This window comes from Trypanosoma equiperdum (genome assembly GCF_001457755.1).
Source record: "Trypanosoma equiperdum strain OVI genome assembly, contig: ctg_1622, whole genome shotgun sequence".
NCBI lineage: Eukaryota > Euglenozoa > Kinetoplastea > Trypanosomatida > Trypanosomatidae > Trypanosoma > Trypanosoma equiperdum.
In genome coordinates this window covers 6,257-19,956 of record NW_027123641.1, presented here as the reverse complement: position 1 = coordinate 19,956, position 13,700 = coordinate 6,257, and the positions used below count along the sequence as shown (strand labels likewise).

General features: G+C 46.2%; 5 protein-coding genes across 5 annotated transcripts; all 5 read left to right on the top strand.

Moving 5' to 3' along the window:
• Positions 1 to 3,417: 3,417 nt before the first annotated feature.
• Positions 3,418 to 4,590, top strand: TEOVI_000787100 (uncharacterized protein; the record flags this gene model as incomplete). Its single annotated transcript, XM_067222389.1, has 1 exon — positions 3,418 to 4,590. One exon carries the CDS (start codon positions 3,418 to 3,420, stop codon positions 4,588 to 4,590), a length of 1,173 nt encoding a protein of 390 aa, XP_067078490.1.
• Positions 4,591 to 6,440: 1,850 nt separating this feature from the next.
• TEOVI_000787000 (nucleoside phosphatase, putative) lies at positions 6,441 to 8,252 on the top strand (the record flags this gene model as incomplete). Its single annotated transcript, XM_067222388.1, has 1 exon — positions 6,441 to 8,252. The coding sequence occupies one exon, from the start codon at positions 6,441 to 6,443 to the stop codon at positions 8,250 to 8,252; it is 1,812 nt and encodes a 603-aa protein (XP_067078489.1).
• Positions 8,253 to 8,783: 531 nt separating this feature from the next.
• On the top strand, positions 8,784 to 9,455 carry TEOVI_000786900 (paraflagellar rod component, putative; the record flags this gene model as incomplete). Its single annotated transcript, XM_067222387.1, has 1 exon — positions 8,784 to 9,455. The coding sequence occupies one exon, from the start codon at positions 8,784 to 8,786 to the stop codon at positions 9,453 to 9,455; it is 672 nt and encodes a 223-aa protein (XP_067078488.1).
• A 606-nt stretch (positions 9,456 to 10,061) lies between these two features.
• Positions 10,062 to 10,562, top strand: TEOVI_000786800 (MORN repeat, putative; the record flags this gene model as incomplete). Its single annotated transcript, XM_067222386.1, has 1 exon — positions 10,062 to 10,562. The coding sequence occupies one exon, from the start codon at positions 10,062 to 10,064 to the stop codon at positions 10,560 to 10,562; it is 501 nt and encodes a 166-aa protein (XP_067078487.1).
• Positions 10,563 to 11,651: 1,089 nt separating this feature from the next.
• TEOVI_000786700 (Mitogen-activated protein kinase 10, putative) lies at positions 11,652 to 12,881 on the top strand (the record flags this gene model as incomplete). Its single annotated transcript, XM_067222385.1, has 1 exon — positions 11,652 to 12,881. The coding sequence occupies one exon, from the start codon at positions 11,652 to 11,654 to the stop codon at positions 12,879 to 12,881; it is 1,230 nt and encodes a 409-aa protein (XP_067078486.1).
• Between the last annotated feature and the right edge of the window lie 819 nt (positions 12,882 to 13,700).

Sequence of the window (13,700 nt, the reverse complement as noted above, 5' to 3'; positions counted from 1 at the left end):
TATATATATGCGCCTATATGGTTTGTTTTCAATCTTGTGTCTTGCTAGCCATTGTTTATATAAACCATTGCTACAGAGTTTGTGGGACAACTTGCGCCTCTATTTATTTTTATTTTGTTGTAAACAATTAAAAATGAGAGAACGGGGAAAGGGGGAAGAGGGGAAATGGAAAGCGGGGTTCTATTATTGAAGGCAACACACTTCCCTGTTCTGTTTTCCCTTTTTCCTTCTTGAAATTGGTCTCCGGGTCATGCCAGCATGGAAGTTAACCACGCCAGTATTAGTAATGACAAAAAAGGGGGATGAGAATATACAAGACGGAAAGTGGGTGGTAGGCTGCGTGTTGGCAACAAGAAAAAAAAAGAGTGGGGTGACCCTCAGACGACATCACCTGAGCCTTCTTTTGTTCATTTTTGTTTTGTTTTAAACACGAACAGTGTGCTCAATGGGAAAAGAAAGAAAAGTGTTTCATTTGTTCTTTTAGTTGCGTTGGAGTGATAAAACCTATGCAGTTCTCATTCGTCTGTGTATGCGCGTGTGTGCCTATGTGGAAGGGGAATGTATATTGAATTCATACGGGTAAATAACGGTATAAGGATCAAGACGAAGAGGCAACAGAAGAGGGTACTTTAAGATTCATTGTAGCAACGATACCGTCAGTGAAAAAGAACGAATCAGTCGTGTTTTGTTTCTTAAAAGAAAAGGGAGGGGGAAAGAGAAACAGCCAATTAAAGGGATCATCAGATACTTGAAGCGCGTTCAACGCCAATTGTGCCATTTTTTTCATCCATTTGGAGGAAGTGGGTGTATGAGTTCGAGAGGGGGGAGGCGGGGCACGCGCTCTCCTCACCTCTACCATATATCACTATCATTATGAATATATGTACATATATATATTTATATTAATGTATACGTGCGTATCTCATGTTCAACCCCTTCCGTTTGTTCATCATCTTTCGCCTTTTCGTTTTCGTTTTTTGAACAAGAATTAAACGAAATATATATATATATATATATCTTTCCTACTTTCGTTCTTATTTTTTATTTTATTTTATATGGGCCTCGGATTGTCCTTTTTTCTTCCTTTTGTTTTCCCCCTCCAGCTTTACTTTCACATTTGAAGGAATGAAGTGAGAGGAAAGAGGAAAGAAAGGGGGAGAGGAGAAGACGAGGGATATAATACAGAACGAAAGAAGATGGGAAAATGAAAGGTATGTTACTGAAAGGAAGTGGGTGTGAAAGGAGACCAAACCGGAGCACGCCGGTAAAAGTGCTACACTGCACCAAAGGTATATTCAAAAAGAGAGAAAAAAGTAAAATTGGGTCCGGTCAACGGGAAGGTTCAACAAAACGTTGCAGCGTGTAGAGGTGCTTGTTTCCCTTATCCATAACGGTTACCGTATGGGTGCGCCGGCCCGATGCCTTTTGCCTTCTTTTTTTGTTTGTTTGTTCATCTACCGCCATTTACGCGCGAGCATACGCACGCAAATACGGGGCGTTTCTACCAATTCTTTCTTTTATGGCTCGCGCCGTTGTTGTACTTGGACATCATCCATACATATTTATATGTAAATAAATTTATATTTATTTACTTTTTTACTTGTTCCCCCCTGATATATCCGCTTCCCCGTCTGCTGCTTACTACCGTTCTTTTATGTGAGGAGATTGTTGTTGTTTTCCTTTCTATTCCTTCACATAATCTCCCCCCTCCTCTTTCATGATGCCGACCACTTAACATAACCTCCATTTTTCTTTCGTTTACTCGGCCGCTTACAGTTCTTCTATTCCGTAAACTTCACTCCGTTGGAGAGATTTCCCTATGATGTTATAAATTTTTTTTTTAAAAAAGGGAAGCGGGAGAAGTGTAAAACGAAATGAAATAAAATAAAATAAAATGAGGTGAGGTGAGGTGAGGTGAAACATTTGTTGGGACGGTATGAGCAGGGCGGGAGTACAAACGAGTGCAATTTCTGGGAAATAAGTGGGATGAGACGGGAGGTGGTGAGAAGGTGCATTTGTTTGTGTGCGTTTGTTTGTGTGTGTTTGTTTGTTCGTTTGTTTGTTTGTGGGTGGGGGGAGAGAAATATTGTAAAGTGTTCGCGTGTGTGATGATTTTGTTCGTGCCGTGCGTTGAAGCCAGCTACTTTTTCTTTTAATATATATATATATATATCTGTGTTTGTTTTTAATTTTTGTCTTTCCATGTTTTGTTTATTTTACCATTGGTTTCTTGTCCACTGCTTCGCAACAGTTATTTTACTATTTGTTTTAATTTTATTTATCTGTTTGTGTAAAGAACAAACCGGTTTGACTTACAAACGAAACGGGAAACGGCTAAGGAACTGGGAACCCCTAAAATAATGTGGAAGATTATAAGCATGGGGAAATGAGAAGTAAGAAAGTGGGGGGAAACAAAACGAAGAACGAGTGACGGATTACTGGAGCATGTGGAAAACAAAAATGAATGAAAGTGATCCTACGCGCGCACAGATTTTAATTCGTAGGGGAACGTTAAAGGGCTAAGGGAAACAAAAAAGAAAGTGAAGTGAAGTGAGTAAGCATTAATTAAAAAAATTAAAGAGGAAAAGGGCAAAAGAGAAGCATAAAATGGGGAAGGGAATACATCACGTAAAAGGGTGAATGTGAGTGTTTATATGCATGTGTGTAATGCTGTTAAGTGATCTCCTATATCCACCCATACAGACTGACCGACGAGTCACTCACCATTCATCACATCGTCTGTTCGCGTCACACCAACATATATATATTTATTTATATATAATTATTTTTTTGTGCAGACCGATAAGTGAACAGAATTGAAGCCTATGTCACTTGTGTGCGCGGATGTATTGCTGTTGTTGTTATTGTTCTGTCCTATGCCCATTTTATGGTCTCCCAGTTTTCTTTTACAAACAGTGTGTCTGATTTGGTACGGTTAGAGGAGAAAGGTGAAGAGGACAACGTTTAGTTAGCTAAGTACGTGAGAAGTAAAGAAAAGGGGTGTAGGGGGAAACACCGTGAAAAGGTACGTTTAGCAGAAAAGGTGTGTGGAGACGGAGTACCGCATATTTGGTGTTGGTGCGGAGGTAAATTACAATAAGGAACGCTGCGTACTAAAAGGACCTGCAAGAGTAACCGGAGGGAAAGCTTACTTCAGGTATTTGTAGTTCTATTGAATCGGCAAGTCCTTAGCACACGCATAATTGGCAGTCTTGAATAGCTTCGAGAGGTGCAAGTACTCGTATAGATTCTGTTGACGGTGCTTGAACAACCCATAAGTGTGCCGAATCGGGAGTACTCGAGGACGTTGTGTGTTCACTGTGGCAGTTGCGTTCGAATTACCTTCCACTGGTGGCATTAGTCACTCTAAACTCAGGCTGAACTGCAGCAACTGCTACTACCCCCAGGGGAAGCATAATGAGAGCAAGTATGAATTGCTCCGGTTCCATTTCTCCTGTGCGGAACCCCTCTCTCCTTGGGACCATCAGTAACAGCGCATCGGCGGTCCCCACATCCGCTCGACCCTCCAGGCATCTTCATAGTAGTCTCCTTCACACCCCAACGCGTCGTTCTGCTCATTCTTCCATGACTGGGACAAGTGTCGAGACGGGTGCACCGATATTGCTTTCGCTTCTGGACATTCACACCTTGCCGCTATCGGGGCGACGTGGCGAGAGGAGGAACAATTGTGGAAGCGGTAGGCAAACTGGTGGAACAAGAAGCGATGAAGAAACGTCGTCACTCGTGGACTTCGAGCATATGACTGCAGAGGCGGAGGCGGCGGCTCTTACAATGTCCCGGGCAGAGCTCTGCGACGCTGTTCTCGACCTTCGAACTAGGATTCGTAAGCTGCGAAGCACCATTATCCGTGAGCGTGAGGATGTGGCAAAGTTGCACGAGGGTATGAGGGAAACATACAAGGCTGCGGAAAGGGAAGGGGAGAGCATAACAAATCAGCTGATGCGCCGGGTGGATAAGGTTCGCCGCCAGAAGGCCCAACTGGAGGTTAGATTGCATAGGGAGGAGGCGTTGAAGTCGGAGCAAGCGCAGAAACTTATGGATCTAAAGGCCAGCAGCTTAAGCCTGGAGCGCCGGCTGCAACGCGAGGAGGAAGTAACGCTGGCATCGATGAACGAGCAGCTGGTGAGGCTTCAAAGTCAGCGGCAGCATTTGGACAGCCTTCTTTCGGAGCACTCTTCACTTCAGCAAATGCAGGAGTTTGTCGACCGTCTTCAAACACAGTCCACAAGTTGTGGCGGCAGTTTCCGACACTCTCTTGTGCACTCTTCCGCAGATGCCGGTACGGGCCCCTGCGTCGATTCATCTCTTGTTACCACTCCCGACATCACCGGATCGTCTGCGGTTTCAAGTGTTGGCACTCATTCACAATTGCATCGTCGCGTGGACAGTGGAGACCACCAGGAGATTCTACAATATTTGAGGCATGAGGTTTCAGTAGTGGAGGCTATACAACGCGAAGCCTATGAACAGGGCGAGCGGTACATTGAGAAGCGTAATGAACTTGAGCGGCGCATCATGCGAGCGGAGGCTGAACGGGAGAGCGGTCGCCGCACATTCGGAGACCCGTAGAACGTTTTTATTTTCTAAATTAATGAAGGAATGAGCGATGTGAAGGTGACTTACGACCACTGTTGTAACGATCGTGGTTTGCACGTTTGGGTATCGTAATCTTAGAGGGGAAATTCGCATGCGCTGCGGTAGTCATATACACGAGCTGAAATCTTGATGGGAAGGAGGGATGACTCCTGCGTCTGTCCTCGTCTGTAGCATAATGATGTTTTACTTTCTGTTTTCTCCCTGCGGACAGTATGCGGGTGTAACAATGGACAATACCTCCATTTGTTGCAATTTTGAGCGTGCGCGTCTTGTGGTTACGGATCTGCTTGCAATCTCGTCTCCAACTAGTACTTGTAAGCGGTTGCTGTTTTATTTCGTTGCCGCTTACGCTCGTGATCTCTTCTCGCTGCGAGACGTGGGTGCGCCGAGCCCACCATTTGAGACGACGGCCATAGTGGCAATGTGTTGATGGGTAACATAAGAAAGTGCGTTGGGGGGCATTCGAAGGCGGATGGCGGCGACTGCGCTGAAGGTAGCAGGTGGCACCGGCAGGTTTGTGTGTGTTTGCGTAAAGGCACCACTAAACGTGGGGTAAGCGAAGGCGTAGAAGGGGCGAAGGCTGAAAAAGAAAAAGAAAAAGTGATCAAGTCGTGTCGTGGGATGAGGAGGGAGAGGGGCACCAATTTGGAAGATAATGGTCTTTCAGATAGTACCACGAGGGTTTACAAACGAATATTTTTACGAGGCTGAGAGGGGGGAAGGATGACACGCAAAAAATGCAGCGACGGAAACACACGTTTAGGGAAGGGCATGTTATTGTTTCTTTGCTTGTAGTAGCACGACATGTGCCTATTTTGTGTACCGTTGTAGAGTTCAGTTGCGCCTATTTATCCGCTTCACCTCACTCTCCTTGGGACCTGGAGCTATTTCGTCACCAACTGCGCATATCTGCGTTGCGTGGGGTACCGTACCGGTGCCATTTTGCGTAGCGATTCTGCCGTAGTGTTGCTTATCGGTGCAACTAACGGTCCTCCTCCACGTGATGGGGGGGAAAGGGTGTGGGGAGGTGAAGGTGAGCTGCAGGCAAACGAGTTTACGATGAGACAACCTCTTTTTTCACCTACGGCACACCATACGTGTGTCCAAACTGCCCATGTCCCCAGCCGAAACCATATCTGAGGATGAATGCACATCTGCAGCGGTGCGCTTCTACGCCTCTGTAAGGCTCGACGGTTCAACCTACAATGTTTACTGCTTAATTGTATACGTTTGGCTTTCCATCAATCCTTTCTTTTTGTCCCCGGCTTTTTGTTCGCTTTGGTGGTGGCCCACATATCACTGTGACCTTCATTTTCCTTTACATGTGAACCTTTCCGTGTGGTCTCGTGTTTTAAAATTTTTCCCTCTTTGCTCCACCCCTGCTTGTTTTTCCCCTTCGCGTCCCCATAGCACAAAACATATCTGCAGCTGTGTGCGTACACTTCATCATTCCGATAGGTGCCTCGTCACGCCACTGCTATTTGACCGCGCGGCAAAGATTAGTGAGGTCCATCAGGTAGCAACCTATTGTAACCTGGAACTGCCTTTCTTACTTCCATATATCTATATAGATATATAGATATACTCAAACGGGAACAGCAAAAAGGTGTGTGACACGTATCCGACCGCACCATTGAGCCTTTGGTTGCACCTATTAGTTCCCATCCCTTAACCACAGGTTGACGGCGCTCAAGTGATTTGCTCTAGCCGCTCTGTTTCTGAAGGGGTTTCCGGCACATCCGGTATTGCGGTGCCGCACGCGTAACTTTTTTTCTCGGTTTCGTTGCTTGTAAGAATAAGAGTAAAAGGGGCAAACTGAACACATGTTGCACTCAAACCACCCCAAGCAGTCGCGCTTTTTGACGCCTTTTGTTATTTTTCCATTGTTTACGTTACTGACGTTGGTACTGTTGTACGCCGCAGGCTACTTCATTGGTTTGTCACGGTACCATTCACTTACGAGGGATGAGCACGCTTTAGATGCGGATGGGCGTGACTCACGGTGTGTTTCGCAACAAGAGATGTTGAGGAACACTCATAAGGTGGCTGCGGGGACACTTAAGCGCCTGAAAGAGGATCGTGATGAGCTAAAGAAGAAACTTAAACTCCTTGAGGAAGGAAAGGGCCGCACTGGGGAGCCGGCGGCGTCATGTGGAGGAAAAGATGCGACCTCCAACAATGGTGAAGGTCCGTCGGTTAATGACGGAGGAGGAAATATGACTGGTAGCGCCGCCGTGAGTCTCCAACGGGCGGCCAATCTAATTGACAGTCTTACACACCAAACGGAAAGTTGGTTGAAAAAGGCAGCTGATACGACACCGTCATTGGCAGCGTGTAACAAATCCCCAAGGCGATACAGTGTTGTGTTTGACGCTGGTAGCACTGGCAGTCGTGTGCACGTTTACAGGTATAACTTGACCTCAAACCCATACGATAACATAGATTCTGCACCAAATGGTGCGCATGCCTCGTTGCTACCCTACTTGAAGCTGGAAGATGAACTCTTCATTGAGAACCACGAGCCGCTGTCGGGGTTTAGCGATCCCAGAGGAGCTGCTGCCTCTTTGGTGCCGTTACTCGACGCAGCAAAAGCCCGTGTACCAACAGATATGCACGCGTGTGTAGGTATTGAACTGAAAGCGACCGCAGGGCTGCGACGCATTGGTGCAGAACAGGCCGGGAGAGTGCTGGACGCCGTTCGTCGTGAGTTCCAGAAGGGGCCGTTTTGGGTCCACTCGGAGCTTGGGTCTGTGAGAATCCTTGAGGGACGTGAGGAGGGACCGCTAGCGTGGCTCACGGTTAACTTCCTCATCGGGAGCCTAAGTGGTACCAAGGAAACGGCTACTATACTTGACCTTGGCGGAGGCTCCACGCAGGTTGTAATGCGGCCGAATGACCCAGAGGTGCTTGAGGGCCACGAGGAGTTCACAGACACGTTTGCCATCAATGGCAAGTCGATAAAGCTGTATCAGCACAGCTACGAGGGTAATGGATTGAACGCCGCGAGAGAGCAACTCCTAGCTTCTGTGGCGACTTCGGTGGCAACCGGGGGGACAACTACTGCCGCAAAGTCCGGTCCACTACGTGCTTTTCCATGCTTTCCACAAGGATATGCTCATGAGAAGAGTGGAGTTTCCAACGGTGTGGGAGGAGGAGGTGTAACACCATCCATGGAGGAGTGTGTAGCTCTCTTCCGGAAACATGTGGTTCGCTCCGGTGGCGAGTGTAGTAGCAAAAGCTGTGGCTTTAATGGTGTTTTTCAGCCCGATGTGCGAACTGCAGTATCTGGACCCGTGTATGCATTCTCATTCTACCACGACCTCTTGAGGCCCCACATGACAGCAGGAACAACAGTCATCCGTCTGCAGGATATCATCGGTATCGCGAGCCAGGTTTGCAAGTCGATGAAATCGGTGGAGCAACTCCGTCGTGAAAATAAGGGGAAGGTAAGTGTTCACCCCTCGCTGAGGCCTGAATTGGAGTGTCTACATCTGTCCTACGTAGTTGCGTTGCTGCGCGATGGGTTTCATTACCCTCTTGATCAGGAGCTTCACATCGCCAAGAAAATTGACGGTTACGAGACGGCGTGGACGCTCGGCGCCTCACTTGTCAGCTTAGAGGAGCACTGTGTGTGATGTAGCCAATTTGTCTATGTTCCTTACTAATGGTTGGATTGGTTGTTGGTGCGCGCCAAACTTTTTCTTGTCTGATGGTAGTCGCGTTGGGTGTTTCGGTGTTAGCGAGCTTTCTGTCTTATTCTAAACGGTATTGCTGCACCGTTTGGGTGTGCCATATTGTATGAGCACGTTCGTAAGTCGTACCTTCCAAAGAGGGAAGACTTGCGTGATTTCCCCTTTGTTTAGTCAACTCGTGGATGTGCTTCGCAACCACGACCATGGGGTAATTGCACGTCACATTTACAATACTGACGTTTGACTGCTATTGCTTCTCTTACTCCGTCCCCTCCCCTCCCAATGATTTACTTGTGACTGGCGGGCCAGTATTCTTTTGTAGGTGTGATCAGCAAAACTAGAAGAAGACCGATTGAGAAATAGACACCAAGGATATAGAGGTCAAGACACGAAGTCAAAACCAAAGGAATAACACACCGCCGGCAAGGGCAACCAAATAGACGAGGGGGCCAAACGGACAGATCGGTGTCGATCATGGATGCAGAAGAGAATTTCCTGAATGCAATACAGCAGGCGTTCGATGAGAATGCCACTACATTACACTTCAGTTATCAAGAGGGTACCACGGCAGTTCCTCCTGAAATTAGGGCCCTGCGTGGCACACTGGAGATACTGCACATTGACAATAACTATTCCCTTGGAAGCCTCCCATCAGCAATTGGGGAGTTAGGCCGACTGCGTTGGCTTAATGCAAGTTATTGCAGGCTGACGACTGTTCCACGAGAGATGGGTCGTCTTTCCCACTTAGAACGCCTGCATTTGGGTAACAACTTACTTCAGGAACTGCCGATGGAGATGTGGCAGCTGAAGAGTCTACAAGAACTACGTGTGGAAAACAATCAATTACGTGTTCTCCCCGGGGGTCTTCTCTTTCTACCACGTCTGGAGGTGCTGCTGCTGGAAAACAATCCACTGCTACTTCCTGAGGAGGTCAATGGAGCAGCTCCCATAACTATTGCCCCACGGTTATACTCGGTGGATTGCTCCAACTGTTGCGTAAGAATGCGGGATCATGAAGTGCTTGTTACAGTCAACAACAAATCGGGTCATCGTGATATACCGTTCGTGCACTGCGTGTGCTCTGACGCGTGTAAACAGCACCTTCAGACACGGCTTCAGGGATACGACGCTGCGAACAGTGCGTAGATTTAAAAGGAAAAATAGAGAGGAATGTTAGCAGCAGACCGGATAGCACACACACACACGCACACGCACACGTTCACTCCCTGTCCCCTGAAGATTTAACCAGCCCTCCGCGAGACCTCATGGAGGTGCGGAAATGCAGAGATAATTGTGGGGGCAAAGGGCAACACCAGATTTTCAATGTAGATATGTGAGAAAGTGCTCGTAGCATTTTCAACAATTATGTGTACTTTTATGTCCTCAACTGAACATACTCGCCTGTAGCGCATGCGGGGAAGGAGGCTGTCTGGGAAATAGTGTGCAAAGCAGTTATTTCAAGGTTTGGGTAGCGGGAGGAAGAGGGTGAATATGAAGAAGTGTTAACTTTGCTTTTTTGTTTCAACAGCTTTCCCTGCTTTCTTCTGTCCTGGTACTACCGCACTGCGCAGTTTTCGTATTTCAGTTGTTGTCGGATGTGTCTGAAGACATTTCCTTTTATTTTTCTCTCATCACCGCCAGTTCCCATTTCTTTTCTTTTCTTTTTCACCTTTTCCCTATAAGTGCGTACCTATTTTTTTTTTCTAAACGACAGTCTGTGCCATTATTAGTATAGAAAGGTGATTTACTTCAATGCCACCCAAAAAGAAGGTGGAGAGGAAGGAGGAGCAGGTTTTCGTTGAAGAAAATGGGAGTTACGTACATCAGCGGGAAATGGCACGCTACACGGGTGGTGTGCGACGACTTACCGACAGTAATTTCTGTTGCCGCCACGGACAAGGAACGTACAGTAGTCCTCTTATTCACTACGAAGGTAACTGGTCTGAAGATGAAATGCATGGCAATGGTACACTCCGATTTCTTGTCAGTGGTGACTCCTACACGGGGCAGTTTGTGCACGGCGTGATGGAAGGCTGCGGGACATACATATGGGCCTCCGGTGCAATGTACGATGGTGGTTGGCGTGGTAACCGTATGCATGGACTTGGGACATATACTGATGTTGGAGGGAAAGTATGGAGTGGGAAATTTTATAACGGCAGCGGCCCGGGACTCACCCCATGCGTAACAACAGGTGGTGGTGTTGCCGCTGCTGACAAGAGAGATGTACTGAAGGATGAAAAAGAGGGTTAGATACGATTGGTAGAGAAGGATCATATGCATCCTTTACACATACACATACACATACAAAAATATACGTACACACGCCGCTGCCGGATGCCATGAGCATGGAAAAAAGAAAAAGAAAAAAAAGGAGCTGAGAAAAGGAGTGAGGTGCCTCTCTCGTATCTTTCTTGCCCTTCTTTCTGCTTTTTTTTGTTTGTCGGCTTATGTTAGTGTGGGGCAGATTTGTGGCTGTATAATTATTTTTTTTTTCTTTCGTCTGCCCACTCGCATCATGTCAGGGTGAGACGGCGTACGGTGGAATTAGCTTTTGCTGATTTGTAATTTGGTCTTTTCCACTTTCCTCTTTTCCTCGCTACTGTTGCTCTCACTGTGCCTCCACGTTTGTGCGGTCGATGGTGACGCTCTCTTGCATGTAAATATGCGTATGCGGAGGAACTTGCGTGCCTTTTGTTTGTTTTCTTCATATCCGCTTGTTCCCTTCACACCCATATGTGTGTGAATTCTGTCTCCCACATTTCACTACGCATGTGCCTGCGAAGGAAAGTAGCAACACAAAAAGTATGAGTGCTTATGCGTATAAATAAGCATATACATATATGTAAATGTTGTATGTATATGGCATATAAATGAACAATCTGCAAGGAGGGACTTTCGGATGCGTTGAAAGCCATGCTGGGAAAAACAATTATTTTTTTAAGCATGTGAGTGACGAATTGCGATGCCGAAGGTCAGCGGCGTCGTGCACATCCAGGCATGGACTCGCTGACAAGTAGCAAAAGGTGTATTCAAAAAAAGAAAACAAGGCAAAAGAGCGGCACAGCTGGCAGGCAATTAGAGGAGGGAAGGGCTCTAATATCGAAACGAAGGAAAATTAAAACCATACGTGCGATTGTATAAATATCTATACATTAATATTTTGCACTCTTCTACTTGCACATCTTCGTACCTCTCCTGATGTATTCGGTTGAGGTCTACTTCATATTTTCGAATCAAAGAAGACTATTTGCGGTTTCTTTTCCCCATATTTTTTTCTGGAAATTTTGTCATTAACCTCGGTCTTCTGCTTTTGGGTGTAGACTGACAAGGTTTGACAACATGGGTTCTAAAGGCGAGGAGCTGATGCAAGAGCTCATTGTGGAATTACGGGAGATGAATTCTCGTTATACGGTGCACCGTTTTCTCAGCAGTGGGAGCTATGGGGCTGTTTTTGCAGGCGTGGATGAAAGCGATCTTCCCGTGGCGATTAAACGGGTGTTCAACACCATCTCTGAGGGTCGGACCATAAATATCCTCTCCGATCCTTTTCTCTGCAAACGGGTGTTGCGCGAGATTATGCTGCTGAACCACTTCCACCACCCAAACATACTCGGATTGAAGAACATGTTCATACATCTGCAGCCCCCGGGCCAGCACAAACTGTACCTCGTCACCGACCTCATGCGTACCGACCTGGCACAAGTTATACACGATAAGCGCATTGATATTTCTCCCCAGCACATCCGCTTCTTCATGTACCACATCATACTTGGATTGCATGTTCTGCACGAAGCGGGTGTTGTACATCGTGATCTGCACCCAGGAAATGTACTTGTCTCTGAGAACAATGACATCACCATATGTGACTTCAATCTGGCACGAGAGGATACGCAGGATCCAAATAAAACACACTACGTGACGCACCGCTGGTACCGCGCACCGGAACTCGTGATGCAGTTCAAAGGATTCACGAAACTTGTCGATATGTGGTCTGCTGGGTGCGTAATGGGTGAGCTTTTCAACCGTCGTGCCCTTTTTCGTGGTTCTACATTCTACAACCAGTTAGACAAAATTGTGGAAGTTGTAGGAGCGCCCACGGAGGAAGACCACCTTGATATGTTCTCATCTTCGCAGGCGCGGAATTACCTTCGTAACGCCCTCTCGCACTGCAAGCCCCGGCCATGGTGTGATGTGGTGCCCACTGCCGATGCTGAAGCAATAGATTTGCTCAGTCGTATGCTTGAATTCAATCCAGCGCGGCGTATCAGTGCTGAGCAGGCTTTGCAGCATCCCTATTTTGCATCTCTATATGACCCACTGGATCTTACGGAGGCATGCAGTGGTCCTTTCCATTTCCCAGAGGTGAGCGACATCTTCTCCATGCATCAAATGTTCTTGGCGGAGGTTCGTGGCTTTGAGGCACGGCGGTTAAAGCGAGAGAATATCATACAACAACGACTCGCACTTTCAAATGGCACCACAAATGCGAAGGAAGTACTCGGCTGTGACCATATGCTGCGGACTCATAGTCTTATGGAAGTGTCAGATCTTCCCACCTCTATGCCCTAACATTTCTATTACATACGACCTACGGTGGCAGCAGATAATGCAAGAAAAAGTGCAATGGTATTCAACAGAAAAAGAAAAAAAAAGAAAAAAGTCAAGGAGAGCAGAAGTAAGGGAAGTGAAGAGGGGGGAAAAACAAAAAAAGAAAAAGAAAAGCTGGAGGATACGAGCAAAAATAAGTTGACTCTTAGCTTCTTGTAAAAGGTTCGTACGCACTTGTATTTATATACGTCTGTTTTCCCGTTCCTTTTTTTTTGTTTGTGTGCGTGTGTGTTTAAAATACGTTTACAAGTCATTCGTCCTTTTGTGATACTATTTACCCTGCGACGTGCAAATTGAGCGGAGCAGTCGGCGTCAAATAATAAAAAAAAATCAAAACGTAAAGGGGTTGGGGTGGGAAAGTTTAAACGATAAATATATATATATATATATATAGCTGGAGGTTTGTATCTGCTTATTGATTTATATTTGTTTGTTAGGGAGAGGGAAATAAACGAAAAAGAAAAAGTTCATAAAATGTATGAGTATGTGCGTTCGCTTGGTCGGAGAGAGGAAGGGAACAAATAAGAAAACTAATTAAAACTAAAGAAAAAAAAACGAGTCGTTTTTTTTTTTGGTGTTGTTATTGTCGTCGTTCTTACACTCCCTATTACTTTTTGTTTTTTCGTACATTTCTTGATTTGTTTCGTTTGAAAAAAAAAATAAAGAGGATTAATATGTTTTGTTCATTCACGCCTGGGTATGAGACGGTTCGTAAAAGTGTGGTTTCCTTCTCGCTAGGTGTGCGTATGTATTGTAGTGTTTTTTTTTTACACGTTTTTG